Genomic DNA, 26,722 nt, shown 5'->3' on the forward strand with positions numbered 1-26,722 from the left:
CACCAGAACACAAGGAAATCAACACACACCTGTGTACTGCCACTTGTGTAGACTGTTGCATAGATGACTGCGCTCTCTGATAGTTCCAACTGTGTCTTCTCATCTCGAGCATCGCTGGCGAGAATGTTGCACTACCACCTAAAAAAAGAAGACAAAAACAAGCATTACATTTTAAGATGTGCACTTTCTTTAAAAAGGGTAGTTTCTGATGAAAATGCTTTTAAAAAATTATGATTCCCTCCTCTCCAGCTCCTGGAAGATCCTCCGCATGTGCATGGAGGGTGACAGCCTCTCTGCTGAGGGTCGGAGGGCGTGATGATGCAGACGTGAGGTTTGTGAGGCCGGGCAGCGTCCCTGGTGTAATAATGCTGAATCAGATACTCCAGGTAGCCCGTCAGCAGCAGAGACTTCCTGCGTAATGTCCGCATGCTGGTCATGTTAAACACCTGGCAACATGAAAATGACAAATGTGAATCACGGCTCCAAAAGCATTTTCTGTTATCTGATGCTTATATCACTGAAAAAAAAAAATTCATCAAACTCAGGGTTAAACAAGTATACCTTTCTTTTTTAAATTTCTCATTCTTATACCTTTTTGTTATGTTTTTAACAGTGAATTTGATTTTTATTAATTTTATTTTTTTAATACATTCTTTACTTAAATTTGTGTTACTGCTTCATCATGTTAGAATTATTTTATTTTATTTTTTATTTATTTACAGAATTTTTTAACTAATTGATTTTGTATTTCTACCATCTCGCTATTTGCCATCCATTGTTGACATTTTTATTTATTTATTTTTTGATCATTTTTATTTTTTTATTTTATTTTATTCATTATTCATGTATTCACTTTGTATTAATACTAGATCTTGCTATTATATTTCTTTTTAATTCATATTTATTTAATTATCTTTATTTCTATTTTTATCATTACTTACTATTCATTTGGTATTACTACTACCAACTTGCTATTTTAGTTATTAGTTATTAGTTATAATGGTGAATGTTTTTATTTCTACATCTTCTATCATCATCAGCATTATTATTATAATTATCATTATTATTATTAATCTATTTATGTTTAATTATTTTTTATGATCACTATTACTATCTCTCCATGTAAAGAGGTGTTTTTGTCCATTTACTTGTGCTTGAACACACTGAACTACTTTAAATTTAGGGATTTGCACACAAATATTTATAGTATTTATCAAACTCAGGGATAAACAGCCATACCTTTCTTTTTTAAATTTCTCAGTCTTATTCCATTTTGTTATGTTGTTAGTCTTGATTTTGATTTTTATTTGATTTTTAAAATTTTTTTATAATAAATTTTTTTACTTAGATTTTATGTTACTATTTCATCATGCTGTAATTATTTCATTTTATTTTTTTATTTACAGGTTTTTATTTATTGATTGATTCTGTATTTCTAACATCTGTTGTTCTGCCATTTTCCATTCATCCATTGTCGTCATATGGCTCTTCGGGAACTGTAAAATACTACTTGTCAGGATTAGATTCATAAGGCTGTTTGGGGGTGGTACAATACTCAGAGTGAGAGTTCCTCCTTTGTCTCTGACAGACCCTGAATTGGGACACAACTACGGACAGTGATGACGAGGCCTATGCTGGATCTGAGAAGGCCCTGCAATCTCATCATCAGCTTTGTTCTTCTCGTCAGAATCAGATTCATACAGCTGTTTGGGGGCAGTACAATATTCAGAGTGAGAGTTCCTCTGCTCCTGGTGGAGAAGGTCCAGCAGCACTGCCAGAGACTCTCTGCTCAGCCTGAAGTCCTGCCTGGTGTCACCCTCGTCAAAAAACCTGTCCAGCACAGGAACGGCCAGGTTGATCCTGCAGTACAGGGGTCTGGTCTGGATTGGGAAACGAGGAGAACAGGGGATGAAAAATGGTTATTTAAACAAAAGCTATATAATTTGAGTTAATAAGATCTTTTAGTTAATTTTATAGCTTAGATAGATAATGCTTATTCTATCTATCCACTTGAAAGAGAGTTAGTTGATCACTTTATCAAAGTAACCGGTTGTCTTATGATCAGTATCAGGTTATCAGTCACTTTATTAATTTGAAATATATTAATTAATAGTAAAAAAAGTAAAACAAAAATACAGCAAAATACATTGTAGAAATGAATGTACTGCACATTAACTAAACAATATCGGACATCAATGTACATTTGAATATTATAGCCTGACATCTCAGCACTTTATTTAATAAACAAACAAATAAAAACCCTGATACAAGACATCACAATAGTTTATATGATTAGTGTTAATGTCACTTCTTGGTAATGAATGTATACAGGTATGCTAGCTACCGCTAAGTGTTATCTAGCTAATGATAACATTACTTTGGGTTAAATAACAGGTTTACCTCTCCATGGTCCGCTCTCAGCCAGAGATGAATCAGCCGCCGACGCTGAACATCTGGTGAGGCAACCAGGAAATCCTCCGAGGGCTAGACCGTCCCATTTAACAACTGCTGATGCGGCCTTTGGAGGTGCCTCCGAAGACCCTGAATTGGGACACAACTATGGACAGTGATGACGAGGCCTACGCTGGATCTGAGAACGTCCTGCAATCTTATCATTAGCTTTGTTCTCCTCGTCATCATCTGAATCTGTACTAATGTGACTGAGGGGCCTACTTTGCAACAGCAGTTGGGATACACTCTGGCCAGAACACACTCACTTCATCATTGCCATCACTGTCTCCAATCTCGTCATCAGCTTCATACCCCTCGTCATCTCCGAAATTATGTACAAAATTTGTTTTGTCACCTTCGCCTTCTGAAGTTGCCATTTTTCGTTGTGTTTCCTAACTCTGGCTTTGTTTAGTAAACTGTCAAAAGACCATGACAAGTGAAAACCGTGATAAGGAGGCTCTGTCTTCAGACAATTATTTATTGTACCCTTAAATGTACAAATATTCAAATGGACATGTTTATATCTCAACCAGTCTTCTTTATGACTCATGGAATGCTTTCGACCAATCAAATAGCTTCAAATTGCTTGGTCGGAACTAGTGCACTTGAATAAACAACCTAACATCGTCCCCCTCCTAGTTGGTGATGTGCACGTGGAAACTTCATACTATCACTTACCTGTACTGGATGTATGGAATCATGACGTGACTGTAGTAACCATGAGGCTGCCTCCATAATGTATGTGCAAATTGCAGAGCTGCATACCTATATGTGTAATGGTGCCCTGGGCCAAGATGTGTATAAAAAATTCTAGTGTGGTGAGATGCTATTTTGAGGTCCACATAGAGCAAACCACAGGTGCCCTGTAGCACAACACACTCCAGTTAACTCTGCAAAATTTCCACTGAAAACCCCACACATAAAAAAGTTAATTACAACATTAAGCTGGTGCTGTCCTGACAACAGATCAATTATTCAATGAATAATAGTGCACTTTGGCAGAGCAGAAAGCAGCCATAAGATTAAAATACCAGGGTTACCACTACAAATCTATTTTGTTATTTCAGAGAGAAATAAACCTCCTACTGTTCTCAATGTCAGAATGACCTGATGTAGCTCAGGTTAGAGTTTGGCTTACAGCAGAGGACAGAGTGGCTGTCAAGTGGCTGTCAAGATAATCCATGGGGGAAATCACTTCAAGACAAATGACATGAATAGACACCATTTGGGGGATATGCAATATGACATTGCATAACTTTATTCTGCTCTCTCTAGAACAAAGAACATGTCAAATATGCCCTCCCTGAAAAATATTCATATTTGTTCACAAATGTTCAGAGATATCTAGTTCTGTATACAGAATATATGTTGATACATACATGATACATAAAACATTACAGCAAAACTGTGCATTGCCAGATTATTGATTTTATGTAGAGAACACACATGCTCACTCGTTTCCATAGTTACCCAACTATAACTGCACACTGAGTTGCTTACAGCACTGTTATACACTGATGGTATTAGAATTATTGTATACTATATATACATGTTTAATGGTTGCCATTTGAATATGTTGTGCCTGTGGCTTCTTCACTTTGTGCTTGTAGGATTCCTCTAGGACAGGGATACTCAACTTGCTTTGCTTGGGGGCCACTTTAGCAAAATGACAGGGGGCCCTGGGCCAGTTGCAGGATTTTAGGACATTTCTAAGATTTCATGAAATTTCTGGAATTTCAAGTCACTTCTGAGATTTCAGGACATAGATTTCGGGATAGGATATTGGGATGTTTCTATGATTTTCAGACTTTTCTAGGATTTTCGAACATTTCTAGGATTTTTGGACATTTCTAGGATTTTCGGACATTTCTAAGATATTAGGGCAGGATATCCGTTTCTTGGATTTCAGGACGTTTCTAGGATTTTAGAACATTTTTAGGATTTAGCATGTTTCTGCAGTTCTCACTTTTTTGGAGTTCTGGATGTTTTCAGGATTTCAGGATATTTCTGTTTCTTTACCAGTGTGAATTATTTTATTTTACTGTGAAATAGAAAATGGTTGGGGTGTCATGGAGCACCCTATCAAGGGTTGTAAGTTGAGTATCATTGCTTTTTGAGATGGACAAATTGCTTTTCTCCATTATGATTGCTGTATGATATAAAACAGGAAGCTTTCTTTGGAGCATTGTTAGCTGTGGATATTGCTGTTAAGCTGAAGCCACATGTACAGACAACTCAATGAATGGTAAGTAAAACTGGGGTAAACTATGACAAAATAATTGCAGCAAGATGAGTTAAAAGTTTGAAAAACAATATTAATGCTTTTCATTATTCACTGACATCATTAGGTGAGTACTTAAATGTACCCTTTCACCATTGGTGGAAACACATTGCACTAAAGATGGCACCTGTCAGGTATGTCAGGTAATGATGTAGTTAAAATGAGTCAAGAAGCAGAGTGTGATTGTCCTTTCTGGTCAGATGTTTACAGTATGTTGGACCTCTGACCAACAGCAGCTGTTTATCCAGGTGTATCAACCTAAGTACATGTCAACATCACTGCGGCAAGCATAGAAACCAACCCTGCTGTTAATACTGGAATTCTTGTGAATGCAACTATATAGCAAATAAGTATCACATAGAGACCAAAATAAAATAACAAATTCTAACTCTTGGAATCAAGAAAACAACATCTGTCATGATCAAATTGCTGCAACACTGACACTGTAGCCCATCAATCTTTGCAAACGTCATTTCATCCTTTAACCACAACAGATCATGATTGGATATAAAATCTGCAAATAAATAGAAACTAATGCTTTAAGTATTTGAATATGAGTTATTGCCAATAGAGTTCTCCCACAGATTCCCCTTCTCTTCACAATCATCCTGCACGTGCAGCACCACGACCAGGTTTTCATAGTACTTACAGAGGGTCTGCGACTCAAATTTACTGCAGGAGGGTCACATAATATTTATATATTTTAGATTTAAGTTTTAACTTAATTTTAGTTTTTTGGTTTTTCTCAAAAATTAAAATATGTCTGAAAATACACAAACATAATCCCAACATTTAATTAGAAAAGATAAATCAGCCTATTCATTAATAAAATTCTATTTAATTTACTGTACACAGCATTAATGATATATGATTACCCACAAATCCTTGTGCAGTCATGTGAGCTAGCTGGAGCTAAGTCACTATGCGGCACTTTTCCACTTTTCGGCAAGGTGAACTAGTTAGCTTTCAGTTACTATTAAAACAAAGTGGCCAATAAGCTTTGTCATTTTTCCAAATGCACGGGCATTCTCGTGAGCCACAGAGGATTGTTTGGTTACGTTTTGAACAAGAACCTCTGACACCATGTCCTCCTCAGAAACCACTAGCGAAAGTGCAGAGCATAAAGCTAACACACTTAGCATTGCTACAACTGCTGCTGATTTAGCAGCTAACCTTACAGGCAGTGCAAACAAGAGAAGACCCTAAATTATTCAGAAAACTATCTCAAAAGCAACTCAGTTCTATACAACATTTGTAATAGGGGGCAGTTCTGCAACATTTGTTTGTCAGGTCCATGCGGGCAGTAAGTGGGCTGAAAAATGGGCTCTGTATGGGATTGTTCATGGTTTCCATATTGACTCTATGTCAATTGCTCACATTCTGGGTTTACCAAAGTGAACCCCAGATAAGATGCCCATTTTGGGCCCATACATACTTGGTACCCATGCAAAACCCTTGTGGTGCCCACTTTGGTAAACCCACCCATGTGGACAATATGGAATTTGTGGACAATCCTATATAGGGCCCATTTTTCAGCCCATTTACTATGGGCTCCACGTACTAATGTTGGCTGGGTAGTGGAGGGTATATGCAGGTATTGTTTTATGATAGTTTATGGTGTTCTCATAGCCAAAAAGCGATCGGAAAGAGTGTACCCACTTTCGCGTCCATGCAGTACACCCATCTTAAACATGTTGAAGACCTCTGTCCCAGTATATCCTGAAAATAACTTCAGGGTAGACACAGCAAGATTCATTTGTGTGGAATTATAGGAAGAGCCAGAAGCTATGTTGGTTTCTTCTAACCATGACCAACAATAACTAAGTATTTCTTTCCTACGACAACAATAATTTTCTAAACTTTATCACAAGTTGTGTTTTAAAAAAAAAAAAAAAAAAAAAATCACAATATAGATTTATTGCTTAGAAATGTGGCTTTGTTAATGGTTATGCTTGACTCTGTCGACCTTGTTCAGAATGACAGTGTTGATTCACAGACTGGATGATCTGGTTTAAAGTGCATTGATGATGGTTGAGTTGGTTATGCAGTTAAGATTCTGATGATGGAGGAAGTCTTTGGTCATCCTGACCAGGTTTCAGCCTGTAATAAATACCTCTGTCACAAAGTCAATTTTTATGTGATTGATTTGCAAAGTTAATGTTTAAGCTCATAGCACTGTACAGTCAGTTTGATTGGGTTTATTTGTAACTGCCACTAAAATTAAAACTCATTTTAGATAAAACAATACTGCACAGACTTTTAACTTCCAGAGCTATTTTGTGTAAATCCTTCAAAGAATGTGTTTTAGCCAAAATTCTCCCAACACATTAGTCACGTTATGACAACTGAGCCGTTTCCTCGACAAAAGAGCAAACGCCATCCACTGATGAAAGCCATGAGATTCAGTTTACATTCTTGGCCAAATTTTTAATTTTTTGCTGTCAGTTTGTCTTTTCATTCTCTGGTGGCACTTTCAATACAATTTAGTGCATTTCTGAATTTTTTGAGACTCAGAACTTCATGCAATACACTTGCAACTTAGCCTGCTCTAGAGGATGAATACCAGCATTGACAGATAAGTAATAGCAACATTCAGTGTGTACCAGCTGGTTGACATGGACTTGCATCCCATAAGATTATAGGCCCTGCTGAAACAATCTATAGTGTATGGTCTGCAGTGCATAGCACCGGAGAATTTAGGGTGAGTCCAACTCCACTTTTGATAGTTTAGTGGTTCATAATCTGGGTGCAAAGAAGCAACAAGGTGCAAAAGGGTTGTATTTAATCCCTTAATTAGGTGTTTTTTGGCGTAACATAAATTTAACCAATCAGAGTGTCATCTCACATTCCCTTTAAAAGCTGGGTGTGCCAGCAAAACAAAAAAATGTAGTTATAAACTTGACAGAGGGAACAGAACTAAACTTTAAGCTCCTGAAGTAATCAATGAAGTAGGCTGCTCCTCAAGCCTAACATGCACAATGTCTCAGACAGCAGCTTTCACTCACCCACAACCCATCCATGCATTTCTGTGTGCCCCAAATGCACTTGTGCTAAACATTTTAGACCACGTGCTAGATATTGTTTAAATAGGGCACATGATCTGAGTAGATGGATGCAAGTACATTTTGCTCCTTACACAACGTGGGTGCTGGCTGTGGATAGGCGCATAGGTCTGACCACCAAAGGCAGTTGTGTTACGCTTTGTGCTGAATGTAAAATAGGGTGTAATATTCTTGATCCTGTACTTCAAGGACAGTTACAATAGTCACTTGGTCCCGAGCAAGACACCAAATACTACTACTACTTGTCGAATTGCAGAGACATTAGGTGTCCACAGAATGATGTGAGGACCATATTTTGTTTTCCTCCTTCACCTTTCCATTTAGTGCCACTGACAAATAGAAGGGAAAATGTCAATGTCATTATTATTATGTAGACTAGATTTTAAATAACATTTTCTGTGGATATGACCTTTTCTCTAGTGCCACTGTTGATGCTACATTTACTGAACTTTTGTATACAAGAAATGTCAAAATCTAAAAGATAGGTTGCCATGAAATGCACTGAGTAAACTCATACTCCCTCAACACAAACCCTCTCCATTTTGGACACAGTGAACTTTCTTCTTACTCTAGGATGTCTCATAATCCATCTAGTAGATTGCCATGGAAACCGCTCCTGATTGGACAAATCACTTTGGTTTTTAGTCTTGCTCATCCTTAATAAGTAACATTGCCACATAACAGGTGACATTTTTAGACGCTATTTGAATATTTAGTAATATCTGTGCGGTGAGATCACTTGAATTAAAGTATGTCATTGGATAAGAATAAGATGGATAGCTCCATACAGCAGATGACATCCTGTGTTGCTGCAGTGTGCTGGTTTATCTGGTGTCACCGAGAGAGGTCAGAATTGAGCCGGCCTGTGAGGCAAGTTTACTGCTGCTGTGATCCGTCAGTTTACTGAGGCTTTCCTTCATGTTCACAGAGTTCAACTCGTCCTTCATCACACCTACAGCACACAAGAAAGAACAAGAGCAAGAACAAGAGAGACAAGTGTAAGATTATTGCAACTAGCAGTGCAGGTAAAACTGTGATGCATGAGAAGATGTTGTCTCTGAACATCAGTGTATGCATCAACATGAGTGTTGTATGCATATTTTTTTCAGTTGAAAAGCAACATAAATGGGTATTTAGTGTTGTTGACTGACTCTGAATGCAAAGTATAAACATTTTGTGTATAAATATGCATAGTGACTGCCCTTTAAAAGTTGAAACCTGCTATTGGAACTACATTTTGCTATTGGCTGATCCTGGTAAGAGGAGGCTGCTTTCATCATCAAATGAGCCCCCTGTCACTGACATCAAGCCAATTTGCTTAACTCTCAAAGGGTTAAATGATTCATATCAATTAAAAAATAATTCATTTTTTCATAAGGCTTTTATTACAATGACAAATGTGTTTGGTGTTTCTACCTCATTCAGCAAACTGCAGTTTAAAGGAGGACTGTGTAGGATGAAGTGCCATCTATTGGTGAGAATGCAGATTGCAACCAGCTAAATATCAATTTCCCTCACTAGTCTCTCTCCAAGCTTGTGTGAGAACCTGCAGTGGCCTGTGGGTTTCTTAGTTAGATGTTAATATACAAAAATGAAAATGAGAACTATACTAATTACATGTGATTCAAACTTCTGCCAATGGAACCCCAAAGTCCTGTACACGGCTCCTTTAAGGCACTTGTATTGGGACCATAAACCAGCTATGGCTATTTCAAATCATCCAGACAGAATCACTTTAATTTTAAAGCCAAACCATTATTATTGTATCCTGATGGCGATGAAAACTATCCATTAATACCAGATGATTGTGACCTTTAATAGAGGCATCTAAAAATAAATGCTGATAGTTAAAGCTTTCAGTGAGATGAAGAAGCTGCACTGTGTAATCCTAATTAGGTATACTCCCTTTATCATTTATGTCTTTTTTGTGATTTTGAGCTGGAATCTGAAGAGTACAAGAGCTTAATGTACCCCTGCAAAACACCTCAGATTCATGTTGCTAAAAAAAACATGCAGAGACATCTTGACATAAGTGTTGGAACAGAGTTACTGTGAATGTGTGCTGTAAACTCAAACACATACTGGAGTTAGCTAGGCTGCAGATGAGACCTAAAGCACTGAACTTGACTTCGACCGCCCCCACAGGATCCTCCAACATCTTCTTTAGCATGGGCAACAGCTCTGCCTCCTTGAATGGATCCTTCATACATTCTGTAGATCACACACAGACACATGGACACACACACATAGATGATGACACACCAGCTGCATTTGCATGTGGTCTCTAGCTGTAGTTTCATCTCTACAGTGGCCCTAAGAGGTCATGTGTGTTTTAGTTGAAGTTGTTTTTGAATTCTCTTGCAGTGTCTGCTGTCTTGATTTTTCTTCCAGATTTTACTCAACTGACTTTGCTTTGCTGCAATTTTAGGACGTTTCTGGGATTTTAGGAAATTTCTGATTTTATGACATTTCTAGGATTTTAGAATGTTCCTGTGATTTTAGAATGTTTTTCGGATTTTAGGAGAAAGCAGTTTCTAGGATTTTAGGACATTTCAGATTTCAGAACATTTATTGTATTTTAGGACATTTGTGGGAATTTAAGCACATCATGCGTGTAGCTTAGACATAGCCTTCACTGGCACTTTTTGTTTGATAAACAAGCTCTATTTCGCTATTGTTCTATGCACTCTGGCACCTTATGTATAGTAAATGTACAAAAATGATTCCTGGTGTGAATGACTTTAATTCTATTGTGAATTAGAAAATGGGTAGGGGGCCATCCAGTACACTATCAGGGGCCAGTAGGTTGAGTATCACTGCTGTACAAGTTGTAGTCAACAACAGCTGCATTCAGTTCTTTCCTGTTCTTTTCCTTTTCTTGTTTATTGTTTGTTTTTAGTTTAGTTGTGTAAGAGGTTAAATTCGATCTTAAATCTTGTATCTTTGTATTGGGAGGTTCTCTGCTTCTGCATAATCCATCACAGCAGAGGAACATACAGGCTGCTTGGAATCATACATGTTTCACACTGTTTATTGTAGTCTCGGGCTAATAATAGACCCTGGTTAGCCCAAGGCCCAGCTGTCCAACCAGTGTGGTGCTCATTATCACCCACACACCCAGCAGCTTGTCACTCTTCCTCCTTCCTCCTTATATACAATTTGCCTGAGTTGTTTTTTTTTTTTTTTGGCTGATCAAGCCAAAAAAAATAAATAAATAATTTTGAGTTTTGTGTACATTTGAACATAGAAATATTATTTTCATTGTGGTTGGAACTACATTTTATCCGTTTTAACCCTTTGAAACCTGAGCAAAAATTGCTTGCTTTCTTTAAAAAATGTGGAAAGAATGCAATGAGCAGGAAAAGAGGAAATGGTCCAAAAATGAGCAAGAAAGAAAAAAAGAAAAAAAGAAAAAGAAAGAGAAAAGAAAAGAAAAAAACAAACAAGGAAATTAGTTCAAGAAATGCTTAAAAATAATAAGTGTGTGACATAATTCTAAATATGTAATTGCTATCATTATAAATATAGTTTTTCCATAGCTTTTTCTCATGTTTCCTTTAAGAAGATTTTTTTCAAATCTACTAATTTCTTGCAATTTGTGAAATACGTCTTTCCATTTTGCTCATTGCAATTTTCCCATGTTTAAAAAAAAAATCACAATTTTTCTCAGGGTTAAAAGGTTTAGATACTTATGGAAGGTTTCTGAAAGCAGCAAGAAAACCTTTCCAGGTTTCAAAGGATTAAAAAAAATTAAAAATTGCTGTTTTTTTGTAATAAAATAAAAAACTACATACCGCATGGGAATGCAAAAGAATGTTACAAGAGAGTCAAAGCGTGGCTCACTGGAGACTTGTGGGCACAGTTACAGTTAACACTGTGGTCCGCTGACATGCCCAAATATCCCTTTCCCACCAACATGGAATGGGTTCTTTTCCAATTCCTGCACAAATTTTTGAACCATTTGGAGAATTTTCACCAAAAATAAATTGGTTCGGAACCTGAATAATTGGTTCCCAGCTGGAACCAAAAAATAGCAGGTTTTTCTTGATGGAACGGTTTTAGTTAGGTTTAGTTAGCATGTCATATTCTACAGGTTGTAAAGAAAGAACAGAGAAGACAACAAAAGAGATGCTAAGTAAGAAATCATTGGGGGAAAAAAGGGCGTGCATTGGTCTCATTAATAGGTTCATGCTTGATTGTTGGTAAAACAACTATTTGAAAAAACAGAAGAAAAAAAAGAGTTTGCAGGTAATCAACACAATCTACCATCGTGTGTTGTGCATTTTATCATGACCTAATTACAAGGGTTCTGATAGAAACTAGTGGAAAAGTGGGCTAGTTCACTACTTAGCACCAAAGTTCCTGAGATGAGTCCTGGATGGAAAAAGCAGAGCTAAATTGGTTAAAAAGGGGTAAAAGCGATGCATTTTTGAGCTACAGATCCTAACCAACCTCCAGGCAGCTCTGGTGGCAAAGGACAGACTGTTGCTGAGAGTTTGCATTTCATTTTTAGAATTATTCTGACATGCATGTTAAATTTGAGCTCAGAATCTCTGACTTTACATCCTCTCTGAGATTGGCTTACCAATGTCAATGGCAGATCCTATTGCCAGGGCAACCAGGGCCTCATTCTGCATGATGACATGTTCACTTGTTGCCATGGAGATAAGGTGCCGAACCCCGTCTGCTTTGGCTACAGCATGGACAACTTCCTATCAGAAAGAGGGAATCAGGTCAGAACACGTTAACTAATGAGTGTGTGCAGAAAGTGCAAATACTTCTGCTGCCTTCACATGCTCCTTGGAAATATCGTACTTCCCAGCTGTGCTGTCGCAATTATAACATTCACATATTTAAGTGTTCTGTTCAGAGAAAAAGTAAAACACATGGATGAAAAGTAAAAAAAAAAATGTTATTCAGTGATTGATTTGTTACCAAAAGCAAGTAGCACAGAGCTCCTTTGTGCTTCAGGGGCAGAACGAAGCACATAGAATGCACATCAGGGATGTAGCTGACGATTTGTTTAGCTTTGTTAAGCTTTAATATCATTCTAATTAGTTGATATTTGTTAGCTAGCTAGCTTTATGTCCCTGTTATTTCAGTAATTAAGGGCCTAAAGTGTTGCAGGGATAATTGCAATGAAAATAGGCTACTTTAAAGCGCAACTTTAAAATGCTTGTGCATGGCACAACAGGTCAAGTTAAGTCACTGTGACTTAACTTGAAATATGGAGATCCATAATGCAGCAGTCTATTTAGCAGCAGTGTGCTTCTGATGATACTTTATGAGGCTACTTTATAACATTGGAATGTGTGCTGTTTCAACTCCCATGGATATCCAACTTAAGGCAGTTTATGTTGTTATCAATTTAAGTATCCTCGCCTGGCATGCTTTATAGTTCAAAGTTTGCTTTGCTTTGCTTCAGCTAACTACTAAAGTAAATGATAGCTACTAAGAACAAAATAATGGAATATATCATTTTGTACTGTCAATTGTTGACACTGTTTCCATACCGTCAGCCATTTCTGCTGCTCTGACACGTCATGCAAACATTACAACTCGGGTATCATCGAAATTTCCTTTTTTTCTCCCATTTGTAATTAACAGTTTGTAGGGCTATTCATGTGCACATTGGTAAATACAATATTTCCAAGAGCATGGGAAGGCAGCATTTCATTATATTAAACTCCAGCCCACTGGGTGGATGACCAAGAAAAAAATAATAAAATTTAGCTCTTGCTGAGAATAAATGGTCTCACAGGGCTGCGGCTGTGTCTGATGAAGGCGGCCAGGAGGCGACTGGCTTCTCCTCGAACTCCTGCGTGGTCTTTAGCTTGACACCACTCCATGACCCGAGCCAGCAGTTCTGCATCTCTCCCCAGCACCAACGCTGCCTCTTCTGACACACAGCAGAGAAAAGCCAAAGATTCCATTTCAAACGGTCACAGAAAGAGTGGAAAGCTAAACAACTAGAAAATATGGGCACAAGCTGCCATTGAGTTATACAAAGATAAAAATAGTCTTACAGCTACTGTGGCAAATGTCCAGCTTGGAATGAGAATGGAGCTAGAGGAAATAGATCATAATCAAATGGATTTATCCTCCTGCTGAATGTGCTCAACAAACTGTTGGACTGAACAAAAGAAGACATTTGGAGACAACTTGGCCTCAGGGAGCTTGCGATGAGCATTTGTCTCTTTTTCTGTTATATACCAAATGATTAATTGATTGATTGAGGAGACTAACAGGCTTGGTGTTCCAGGGTAAAAGAGTGAAGGTCAATGCAGTTGGTGAATGGATAAATAAATAATCTTGAATTGTGCCTCTGTGAACGAGTCAAGCTGCACTTAAAGTTTACATTATGCCTGTGAAAACATGCATGCTTCACACACATCCTTCCCCCAAAAGCACAGAAGATCGCTACAATCAGCACAGATTCAAGATTAGTGTCATCAACTCCAATGTCTTCCTCTCTGTTACTGAGATGTGACGTTGAGTCATGGCCAGAAAAGTCAAGACAGTTCAAGTCAGTTTTATTTATAGAGCCCATTATCACAAATCACAGTTTGCCTCAGAGGGCTTTACAGCATACGACATCCCTCTGTCCTTGGACTCTCACATCAACTAAGGAAAATGTCCCCCATAAAAACCTGTAATGGGGGGAAAGTATTTTGAAATTGACCTTTGACCTCACCCCACCTAAAATCTCATCACCTTTATTATTTTATCCAATTAGACATTTGTGCGAATTTGGAAAGTGTAAAGGAATTCCTCCTCAGGCTTTCAAACCACACTCAGTATGTTTGCATGCACAGTTTAGTAGAACTGCAGTTATAGCTCAATAAGGTCATTTAACTGGATTCCTGTCCTTGTCCCAGTATACAGTCACCAGGTGGGAATCCACTTATTGATGAAAAAATATCCAACACAGCAGAGGGAAATATGCCTCCTTTTAGGTAGTTCCTATAGACCTAGTATATTATTTATACAGTCTATGATACTGACCCAATCACAGTCATAACTGTTTATTTACAATAACTTTGGGGCAGACAACCACCACGTCACATTCATATAATCAAATGGTGCAGAGCAAACTCTGCCTTCATTGGTTAGTTTTAAGCCACATAAAAAAATGAATATCAGTTTAAGTGTAGGCTATATTCGGAATATTCTCACCACTTTACCTTGCTGTCAGACAGAACTTACTGACAGGGATTTGAAACTGTTTTATCAAAAACACCAGATTCCACTGAGAAAAACATTATTCTCCACTGAACAGCAGAGGTGCTGCTCTATCGCTGCTCTACCACTGCCTCCATCAGCTGCTGTGGAAGGTGAAGGTAAAGAGCAGTCAACACTTACACTGATATTGTTTTTTTTAGGTGGATAAAATGTGTTTTGCTGCGTCCACAGCAGGACATCACTTAGCTTCTGTGCCAGTGTTGTGGGACTGTACTTTATTTATCAGAGGAGGGGGGAGTGGCTGGGGTGTGACTTTTGTAAAATATAAAATACCACCTTTTCAAGTTGTACATCCCTCATTTGAGCCAAAATTAAAAACACAAGTCCCTCCTCAGGCCGTCACAGCAACGACGAGCACACGCAGATCACAGAGTCCAGTTTAAGTTTGACAGAATAGCTCAACTTTCAATCGCATTATCTGCATGTGTTAGTCCTATTTCGGGGATATTTGACTTAGTCCAATTTCAGTCAGACTAACATGTTTACATGTTTTTTTAAAGTCCACTTTTAGTTGGACTGACACAATAATTCCACTTTTTCTAACATCATGTAAACATAAAGAATTAATTGGCGCCAGGGGACTGTTCAAAGTGGCCTTTCCCATGGCCCGCCCTCTCTGCAGGGTTTGGGTGCAGCCTACAAGTCCCTTTTAAATGTGGGAGGAACAATAAATGATTCAAAGATGAGATGAAACACAAGGAAACAGTGGGGGGAACAAAGGAATAATGATCATAATCAGAGACCTTTCTGACCACTCCTCTCTGCCTCTGACAAATGTGATGCCATGTTAAACTTTTCCTGAGTTATAAAGGAAAAATATGGCCTGATTGTAGCTCTGATTGACACAGGGGAATCATACCTGAGGCTAATATACAGTAAGTACTGAGTGCTAACAGCTGCGCTCACCTTGTCCATCCACCATCATACGTAGTGTCCCCAGCAGTTTGAACTGAACTGGTGGCATGTCGGAGCGCAGCAGGGTCTTTATCCTCTCAGTCACCCCGTCATCCAGCATCCGCACTTTGTTGGTAGCTAAAACACACAGGGCATCCATGTCAACTTAAATGACATAAAATAATTTAAGTAAAGATAATTTAAATTATTTAAACTTTCACATGTAAATTTACTGTCTGGTGATTTTATTTTCCTGACTGACCCATGACGTGATGTGTTTTTTTAAAGATGACTTAGTGTTACATGTTTCTTAATGAGAATATGTACAGTATGTGACTCTGTCCTTTTAAGTCTCAGTGTTAACCTTTAAACAGAGTTCATGGAGACTGGAGTACCAGGAATGGCGAGGTTTCTGAGTGCGCTCAGTCCAGCATGTTGAACAGACACGTCTCCTTCGTCCACATGCTGCTCCAGCAGGGTCAGGATGTGAGGAACCACACCAAGGTCCAGCATCTTTACACAGTTACTGTCTGACAGAAAGACAGCAAGCCAGCAAACACACCGTCAGCTCCTCATCACTTACATTACATGCACCACATCACAGCGTAGCTCTGTCATCCCATTACTTACACCAACTTAAGGCAATATGTCCAATAAGACCTTTAACATTTAATCACTATAGGCTGACTATGAGTGATTTGGTATGCACTGGTGGAAATGTGAATTCAAGATAAAATCCTTAAAAATGATCATAAAATAAAATAATAAAAATCATTTTGACATATTACAAATATTTTCACCTGTAGAAATTACATTTCAACAAGTCAAAATTGATTTAAAGATATCATTAATTTCATTATAGATATTAGTAATTCCTCTTCAATAGTAAGAATAACGATTACAGATATCTCAAATTTCATCCAATACTTTCCACATGTTGAAAAAGGATTGTGCCTAGTGGAAAAGTAATTTCCTATTTTAGATAACAACAATTGTGTTTCTGATATCTGCGACATAACAGCAAACAATTTTGAAAATGTGGGCCTCATATCATTTAAGTACCACAAAGCCATTGGTTGAATCACCATGTTGATTTTGGATATGTATGTGCATCTACAGTGATATTTTAGTTGCTCGTATTGGCGATCTCATTCTTTTTGTAACTACTCAAAGCTCAGGACCACAGGTAAGGGTCAGAACATGGATTAGTGCATCTAGATTTTGACTTTTCCTCTCTTTCAAAAACCTCCTCTCTGTCAAAAATTCCCTCAAGCTGTTGTGAACAGTCCAGTTACCATGGCAATGGATGTCCAAAACATTGGCAGGTTTATTTCTATTGCAGCCACTCACTAAAGCCAATCTAATATTGCTGTAATGCTTTTGTCTTTCTTTGTATAAGAGTAAAGAGGATCTCAGTCTCTTCTTCCGTCCACACATACTGAGCCATGTTTTGTAGAATATCATGTGACTGTTAGATTTTTTCTTCTTCTTTGGGTTTAATGGTGGTTGACATCCATAAAGTGGCATTACTCCCACCCAGTGTTGTGCATCATATGTGCATCATCATAAAAGCGAAAAAAAAAAGTGTTTCCATTGCAGTTTTGTGAAATTTGGCTTTTTGGAATTGCCTGAAATACCACTTCATGTGAGCATAGAAACTTTTTTGTGATAAACACAAGTTTTTTCAAAACTGACGTGTTTCCATGAGGTGTATTTTATATTCACATTTTCAATTTGCACAATTCCAGGGTTAATGGAAACCCGCTTAATGTAAAGAGAAGCACGTACATTTCACTCCGTGTTTGCTTCACTGACAAATGTATTAGCTGTGGTGGTGGCTGCTTGCTTTTCCCACATCAACTCGACATAGATGGCACTGGAGGCAGGGAACCTGTGGATGATGTCACAGACATCCCTTAATGTTTTTTTTCTGAAAGATATCTCACCATTCCTGGCGAAGTTGGCGATGGCGAGGGCTCCGGACAGCTGCAGCTGGGTGTTGGAGCTCTGCAGCCAAGACAGAACGTCCTGATACACCAGACCTGTTCCCTCTCCAAAACACTTCTGCATAGATTCATCTGACACACACACACACAGACACACAAATAGATGAACATACCAGCTCATTACAGTAGCCACATACATTGTTTTACGATATAAGTATGTTTCTATTTTAGGACATTTAGGATTTTTAAACTGAACTATTGAATTTTAGTACAATTCTAGGATTTTAAGAAGTTTCTTGAATTTCAGGACAGTTGTAGGATTTTAGGATGGTTCTAGCATTTTAGGGCATTGAGGGCTTAGCTATGTTTACTGACATTAACATCCCTGTTTAATAATATAACTGAGTTGTAAAGAAAACGTCTTGAACATCATTGAGGTAAAATTAAATCACTTATAAGACAACAATTGTGCACTGACGTCAGAGATTTGTGGTGAACACAGAGACATAATGGTCCACCCTATCTGTCTGTGACACACTACCACACAGAAAGGTCACACTGTCCAGATAAAAAGGGCTGCACAGTCACTGTACTGTTAGAAACCTGCGTGGCTGCTGTATGTCACTGCCTGCCCCTACCCTCCTCCTCTAGCTCCTGTTCTGTCTCTTTCTTTAAATGACAGCTATGGCACCACAGTTATGGTGCATGCTGTCTGAATGCAACAGTAGAGAACAACATTCAGTATTGTTGTAACTGGCCAATATAAATATGAATATGCACAGTAAATCATATGCACACACTTGTATAATTGTACAATAAGGGCAATGACATGAAAGACAGAGAGAAAGACAAATAAAATGCAAATACTGAAGTTTGTATACACAAACATTAATAGATATCCATTGAGGCTGCAGCTGCATCACTTACCTCCCAAGAGCAGGGACACGATGAGGTTGGAGGCGATCTTGATGCTGCAGAGGTCATGGGGGTCAGAACCTCCCTGCAGACGCCGGATCATCTCAGATAAAGCCTCTGGTACTCCTGACTCTGCAAACTGCAGCTTCAGTGCATCTGGTGGTCCAACGCATTTCCTTTCATTATTAACAGCTCACATTACCTTCAACTAAATGTGCAACCTCACTATGAAACAAAAGAAAAAAACATGCATTGGATGATACTGAGGAGTATTTGAGGTTAGAAAATTGAACATTATACAGCAAACAACCCTCGACTTACAGAGGTCAAGCTGTGCTGCTTGGGATTTTTTTTGAAGTGTTGTTTTTCTGGAACTACGCCCATCATATTTGGCATTTAACCACGGTCCACTCCCAGCACAACAGCTCAAGGCGGACCATGGCTCAACTATACACTCTCCTTTGAGTTTGGGTGTTTTGATCAGAAACAAAAAGCCTCACAACCGCATCATGAGCTGCTGACTGCCTGTGATTCCACTGAAAAGTTGCAAAAAATACACCACTCAGCCAAAACATTAAAACCACCGGCAGGTGAAGTGAATAACATTGATAAATTCATTACAGTGCAAAGTTCTGCTGGGAGACCTTGGGTGCTGTTATTATGTGGACTTGGACATTTGGTATCTAAAAGTGATTTTTTTTGGCTGATTGGTGTATGTTTCTAGTTTACTGTGTCCTGTATAAATGAAAATACTAAAGGGGAGAGAAGCAGCAAAACCCTGAACAGAGCAGGCATCAATGACAATTATAACATTGATTTAGTCAGAACAGCATAAAGGAGGAGCTGGGGTGGAGGAGGGTGGCAAAAAGCGGCTTGCAGAGGGAGCAGCAAAGAGTAGGCAGGCTAGAGTATCTTAAATAAAGCAGCATTTAGCGAATTGGATGCTAAGAGGCAAATCAGGTGGCCATCAGCTGATGAGGACTTGCCTGAACTAATGCAATGCTCAATTTTTCTTGGTTGCATCATACAGCGTCATCACAAGGCAGTGTGAGAAATGTGTTTGTATGTTTTAATGAAATTACAGCAGATTCAAACTTCAGAAGCTGTATGCAGTCTGTTGCCATCATTTTCTTTGCTGATGAAGCTGCAGCACCATTGTTTTTTTTGATAATTATGTGCTTGTAACTAATAAGCATAATCAGCAATGGTCTGTGACCACTCTGTTATCCCCAGATAATCTGAATAGTGTGCACCTATTAACAGCAGAAATTAGGGATGACATTTTGGGTTATACGAAATTCTACATTGTGATATCAGTTTATACAATAGAGTTCAATTTAAAGTCCATATATAAACTGTTGAAGGATAAAATAACCAGATAAAATATCTGACTGAATCTGATCTGAAAATATCTAACCCAGAAATTAACCTCATGTCATACTTTTTCTAAACTGGACTCTAGAAATGTTTCAGGTGTTGATGGGACGGAATATGTGTAGACTGCTCTGCAGGGATTTTCTTCTTCTATCCTCTTCGCAGATAATATTCATTGTGTCAGTTATTTTACCTGTGTGTGTTTACTGTGTTTTGTAATTGACAATTGGTACATTTTTTGTTTTTCATTGTCGTTTTTTATGACTGATGTCCCCTCAAACAAATCTCTCCCTCACAGACAATTAAAAGTGACTGATTGCTATGACCCATAGTCAGAGATAGAACAGGTGTAGCCTTCCTAAAGCACCCTGCAGGTCTCACCACTCTCGCCCAGCGAGCCAAGGATTTCCAGGATGACATGTCGGCGCTCGGCATCAGCTGCCCGCTTCAGCTGTAACGTCAGGACATCTGCCACATCTTGTTCTGCCAGGGCGTCCCTCGCAGAGTCTGAAAATAAAGCAGCCAATAATGACAGTGATGGAGTTAAATAATTACCCTTACTACCAGATTAAGTGATTATACATCTGAGATCTATTGATTGTTTACCCTCATCCTTGATTAAATCAGTTGGGGAAGAACTGAGGAACGAGTAAAGTCTGATCTGTTTTGGTATATTTATTTATACAACTGATTTCTCTTGCCACCGTACACAAACAGTACATTTACAAGATGTTAGAAGAAGTAGAATTATTGTGTTAGTTCAATTAAAACTGGATTTTCAAAACACATGTAAACAACTAAATCAAATTTCTTAAAGTTGGGCTAACCCCTAATTTCCACCAGATCTGCGTGTGGTCAGGCTCCGATCTGTCATGGCAGATGGAGCAAATAAATTAAACTCAATGTGTTAATTTCCACTGGCTCTGCCGCGTTGAGGATCGACTCTGTCTCAGATCAAGATCAGGATACGCAAGGCACCCTGACAAAATGATTGGAAGTTAGAAGTTATTCTGTCATGTAAACACCTCAGTCAGACTTTAACTGGACTCCGCATTCTGCGTGTGCTCCTAGTCGCCTAGTTTTTGACAGAATGGCTTCAAATCCCCATCAGTAAGGGGTGTCTTACAGTAGGGTAAAGAGATGAAAATATTCTAAATATATAGCCTACACTTAAAGCGATATTGATTTTCTTAGGTGGCTTAAAACTAATAAATGAAGGCAGAGTTTGCAGAGCACTGTTTGGTTTTATGTACGTGACATGGTGGTTTTGTACCCCAAAATTACTGTAAATAAACAGTAATGATTGTGATTGGGTCTATTATCATAGACTGTATAAATAATATAGGTTTATAGCAGCAAGCGGAAAGGAAGCATATCTCCACCTGCAGCAGCGGTTAGACTTCAATAAATGGATTCGCCCACTGTGACTGTTTACTGGGACAAGGACAGGAGTCAAATTCAATTACCTAATGGAGCTATGACTGCAGCTCCACTAAACTGTGCATGTAAACACACTGAGTGTGTGTGTCAGCATTACCATGCCTTTCCCTCTGTAAGCAATTTTGAGTCTTTAATTTCTATGACTGACTGAAAGACATCACATAGAGAACATGGAAACATAACACATAGATGAAACGTAGCTGTGAGAGACGTAGGACAACACTGCAGGGGCCAGTTCTGTCTCCTCGTCTGTTCACCTTATACACCTCAGACTTTAACGGCAGCTCTGAGTCCTGTCATCTGCAGCTAATGGGTTTATGAGGAGGATCGAACAAGAGTTGGATAATGTGGAGGGGGTGACCAGCTTCTCTGAATGTGACCAAAACTAAAGAGAGGCTCATAGACTTCATGAGAACATTCATCCATCCATCCGTCCTTCCGTCCATCCATCCGTGCATCCATCCATCCACCCATCCATCCATGCATCCATCTATCCATCCACCCATCATCCATGCAGTCATCCATCCATCAATCATCCATCCATCCGTCCTTCTGTCCATCCATTCGTGCATCCATCCATCCACCCATCCATCCGTGCATCCATCTATCCATCCACCCATCATCCATGCATTCATCCATCCATCCATCCATCCATCCATCCATCCATCCATCCATCCGTCCATCCATCCATCCATGCACCCATCCATCCGTCCGTCCATCCATCTGTCCATGCATCCATCTATCATCTGTCCATGCATTCATCCATCCATCCATGCATCCATCCATCCATCCATCCATCCATCCATGCATCCATCCATGTACCCATCCATCCATGCATCCATCATCCATCCATCCATCCATGCATCCATCCATGTACCCATCCATCATGCATCCATCATCCATCCATCCATCCATCTATCCATGATTCAAATCACAGCTAATAAATATGAAAATATATCCAGTGATGAAATAATCACCCATGTCAGCAAGGTTACAGAGGGCCAGCAGGCAGACGTTGACCAGCGGGTCGTTCTCTGGATACTCTCTTATAATGGACACCAGTCTGGGGATTACACCATTCTGGACTAACTGGTCCTGTTGGTATGCTGGATGGGAGGTCAGATAGAGAAAGAAAAAGGAAGTGATCATGCTTAAAGTGACAGATGTGAACACATTTTTTTTTTTTTTGCTAAAGTATTTTAACTTCACATTGACTTTCAGGTTATTATGCAATTCCATGTTCTCACAGGTTTGCTGTCATTATTATCTGATGTGTAAATGACAACTGGATACAAATCATCCAATTTAATAGGTTGATCTTTTTAAATTTGAAACTTATGATTCATATACACAGTGCCTGCTGAAACCTGAAGAGTGACTGAATGTCTGAACCCAGAAGAACACAGTCTGTGCCTTATCAGCACTCTGCTGATTATCAGTGAGTCTGCTGACTGAGCTGCAGTGTCACATTAACTTACAGTTGTCAAAGCAGATGCGTCCGATGGCCCTGCCAGTGTTTAGCAGCATCTCCTCGTCATTGCAGTTCAGATGGGGAACCAGGACCTTCACCAGGCCTGCTTTGATGCACGGCTCCCTGACTGCAGCTGCAACACACACAAACACAAGATTTCAGCTGCTGAAAAGCAGAAGCCCTGAGTTTCTGTGGTACCTGAGAGCACATCATTCTGTGATGCAGAGTGGTTAAAGTGCCATGGCCTGCCTGATTCCAGCAGCTCAAAGAGATTGATGATTCTCTACCCAGCCCTTCTCGTTTGCCTGTTTTAACTGGATACCTGGTTTTGATCATCTAAATTAAGTGAACATGGACTTTAATCATAACCCTTTAAACCTGAGCATATTGGTTTAAATACTTTTTCAAAACAAGGGTAGAAGGCAGTAAACAGCTTACAGCACATGACCCAAAAATTTGCAAGAAATTAATAAAAAAATAAATTTAAAAGAAATTGCCTGAAAATGAGCAAAAGAAGAAGAAGAAACATCAAAACAAAAAACAAGAAAATCACCTGTGTTAAAAATTGAAAAATAATAATAATAATAAAAGTGTATATAAAATAAACTTCTCTGTAACATAATTCAAAATATATTATATACCATTAAAATCACTGTCGTTATTGTTTTCTGGATTTCCCTTAGATTTTTTAACCCCCCATCCTTTTGTCTGTCCATCCATTCATCCGTCCCCATAGTTTATTGCAGTTTGCTGGACATTTCTTGCCGTTTTGCTCATTGTCTTTGTCTGTCATGTATTCAAAAGAAATCAAACCACTTTGCTCTTGTTTCACAGGATTAAATAGCTTGTGAAAAGTGTCTGAACATAGCATACAGAAACTGATGTCAGTTCAGGTTTCAAAGGGTTAACCTTTCTGTTTGTGGGTGGTGAGGTTATTTTCTCCACTTTGGGGAGGACGGGTGTTTGGGCAGGAACTCCCCCACCGCAGATATCGTTACTGCGCAGATGCAGGGCTCGCGATGACATCGCCCTCGCAAGATAGCAAGGCTTGTATCTGGGATATTTTAACCTCACTTCAGCATAGCGGGTGTAAGTGGGGGTGTGTTGTCCATCTTTATTTACTGTCTATGGCTCTGACTGGCTGTTGGAGACATGACATTTGATCAATTACAATGTCATGACAACTGGACAATTTAGATCATGTGATCTGAAGTTCTGGCCCAGCTACTGAGCTGACCTTCATTCAATAATATTGTGGCAGTAAAGAGCTTTGGTGAGAGGAGAAGTCTCTACTAAACTCATATACTGAAGTATCAGTTGTATCAGATATTCAAAATCATGTGTGTAGCCGTAGTATCATACCTTCTCTTGCCATCTCTGCCACCACCAGAGCCACCTGGCAGCTCAGGCTGCTTTTACTCCGTAAGGCCTGAGCCAGCGTGGGCAGAATCCCACTTCTGGCGATCTCCACAGCAGCATCCTTCTCTGTCCACACACAAAATCATACATTCAGAATGAAAACAATGACAGGATATGGAATCAAAGTATTTTATAGAAATATGCATTTAACTTAGTTAGAATAAAAGTCAGTTAGTTTTGGCTAAAAGTTTTCAGTGTATACACTAAAGCCCTGTTGCTCCAGATGTTCTCAAAGCCCAGGAAACGCCCCTGGTTGCAATACATATCTATAATAAATCATTTATAATTGCTAGCTTTGATGCTGACAGCCATATTTGTTTTCCGATAATGCACTGCGAGAGTCTTTTGAACCAATCAGAGGTTCCTGTGTGCCCTGCAGGCAGACCAGGCAGGTCATTCAGTCCACCCCCTGGAAGTGCAGTTGTGATGTGGCTCTCTGTCTCACTGCAGACACAAACTGCTTTCAAAAATGGCTGTGCTGTGCCGTGCCGTGCCGTGCCGTGCTGTGCGTGTAATTTCAGTAAAAATCTGTGACATTTAATTTTTGTTTTGATTGTCTTTTGTCTTTATGGTCCCATCACTATTTTTACATTCATGTGACATCACTGCAGCACAAATATCCTTTTAGCCCAGGTTGTCCTGAAAAAAGACAATTATGTTTACAGCTTGACTGTTCATTACAGGGTTGATGTTATACATGCTTTACTACACTATGAATCAAATCAACAAAACTGGTCATAGATGGCTAAGGGCTCAGAGGGTTTTAAACACTCATGAAGTCAGTGCAGCCATTCATCTTTTCTTCAATGTACGCTGTTTTTTGATAGCCTTCCACCTATGTGCATGTAACCATTCTCTCTTAATTTGGAGCTATGAATATTTTCGTTTTTGGTGCCACACAAAGTCAATTATACGACAGAGTAGTACATCTGTTAGTACTGTGTGGTCTGTCTGTGTAAATTGTTATATCCTGACATGTTCGGCCTTCACAGTCAAAATGTGAAACTTTGGCGATATATGTGTCGCACTTTTTTGTCGCCCTTTTACTTTTGCCATGACAGAGGTAAGCAGCATTAGATGGGGATCCATTAACCCTCAAATCGATCGAATTGAAATTGAGAATATAAAATATGCCTAATGGAAACACGTCAATTTAGAAAAAAAACCCCATTTATTGCGAAAAAGTTTTTACAATCGCAGTCGTATTTCAGGCAATTCACAAATGCAAAACTGCAATGGAAACACTTTTTTTTTCGCCGTTTGGCTCCCTCGGGCATGATGCAGCAGGTGCTACAAGAGGTGCTATTGCATCACATAACTTTTCAAAAGTTGAGTTGATCATACAGAAGTTTTGATTCTACAATTCCTCGTGGACTATCACCTCCCAGAAATCCCTCATACGTGGCCGCTCCCACGTATAAGGAGTTTGTTTTTCCATAATGGCTCATAACACGCATATGTGGCCTTGGATCGGAAATAATGACGGCTAGTGTGGTGGCTGCAATAGAAATTGAGCTGCTAATGTTTTGATCATCCATCACCATGCTTCTTGGAATGTTATCACCAGAGGAGAAGTCGCAGATCATCAGTCATCATCTCACAATCTCACAATTGTGTTTTACTGACATTTTGAAAATATCGCTTAAGTAAATCTGTAATGGAAACCCAGCTGTTGTATTTTAGCCTTTCTGTTAAACTACATTAACTACATGTATAAGTTTACCTACTATCTTAAACTTATTGTGCAACATGTTAACATTTTTCTGTGTCATTTCATTTGTGTAGGGGCTCAAGTCACATAAGTGACTAATGACGGAGAATTTGGGTTTTTTTTTTTACATTTTTTGTGAGGTATTTTGTTCTGTGTTTGAGTGCATCGACTGTTTTCCTTTTTACCATTTTGCAGTTGTTTTCCATGGGAGGGAGGCTCAAGTCACATAGATGACAATTGACTGAGGATTTTGTATTCGACATATGGTCAGAATATATGAAGTCTGCCGCCAAAATATTCTGCTTGGGCTCTTCATATAAACACAACACCGAACACTACCACTTACAACAGCCTTGCAGCTACATGATGTGCATATGATTTGTCCCTCTCAACTCTGAGCTCTAAATATTGTCATTTTTGGTGCCACTGTTTTTCTGTATAAATTAATATCTTGCTGTATATTTAGGTTATATATAACAGGCTTATAGTGCAATTAGCTTGCAATGTCAACATGCA

The 26,722-nt window shown here is 38.8% G+C and overlaps 1 protein-coding gene across 1 annotated transcript in view; it reads right to left on the reverse strand.

The window, feature by feature from the left end:
* Nucleotides 1-3,675: 3,675 nt before the first annotated feature.
* Nucleotides 3,676-26,722, reverse strand: part of LOC121954879 (rap1 GTPase-GDP dissociation stimulator 1) — a 30,896-nt gene continuing 7,849 nt past the window's right edge. Inside the window, exons 3-14 of the mRNA XM_042502616.2 lie at nt 24,439-24,561; nt 23,084-23,209; nt 22,583-22,711; nt 20,547-20,672; nt 18,804-18,947; nt 17,877-18,008; nt 16,326-16,460; nt 15,943-16,068; nt 13,554-13,693; nt 12,380-12,506; nt 9,877-10,005; nt 3,676-8,746 (exon numbers count right to left, since the gene is read on the reverse strand). Coding sequence (XP_042358550.2) covers nt 8,619-8,746; nt 9,877-10,005; nt 12,380-12,506; nt 13,554-13,693; nt 15,943-16,068; nt 16,326-16,460; nt 17,877-18,008; nt 18,804-18,947; nt 20,547-20,672; nt 22,583-22,711; nt 23,084-23,209; nt 24,439-24,561 — 1,565 coding nt within the window. The 3' untranslated portion in view covers nt 3,676-8,618. The remainder of the gene's footprint in view (nt 8,747-9,876; nt 10,006-12,379; nt 12,507-13,553; nt 13,694-15,942; nt 16,069-16,325; nt 16,461-17,876; nt 18,009-18,803; nt 18,948-20,546; nt 20,673-22,582; nt 22,712-23,083; nt 23,210-24,438; nt 24,562-26,722) is intronic.

The sequence above is a fragment of the Plectropomus leopardus genome, chromosome 13 (genome assembly GCF_026936395.1).
Source record: "Plectropomus leopardus strain MGB_pleo_1.0 chromosome 13, ASM2693639v1, whole genome shotgun sequence".
Lineage (NCBI taxonomy): Eukaryota > Metazoa > Chordata > Actinopteri > Perciformes > Serranidae > Plectropomus > Plectropomus leopardus.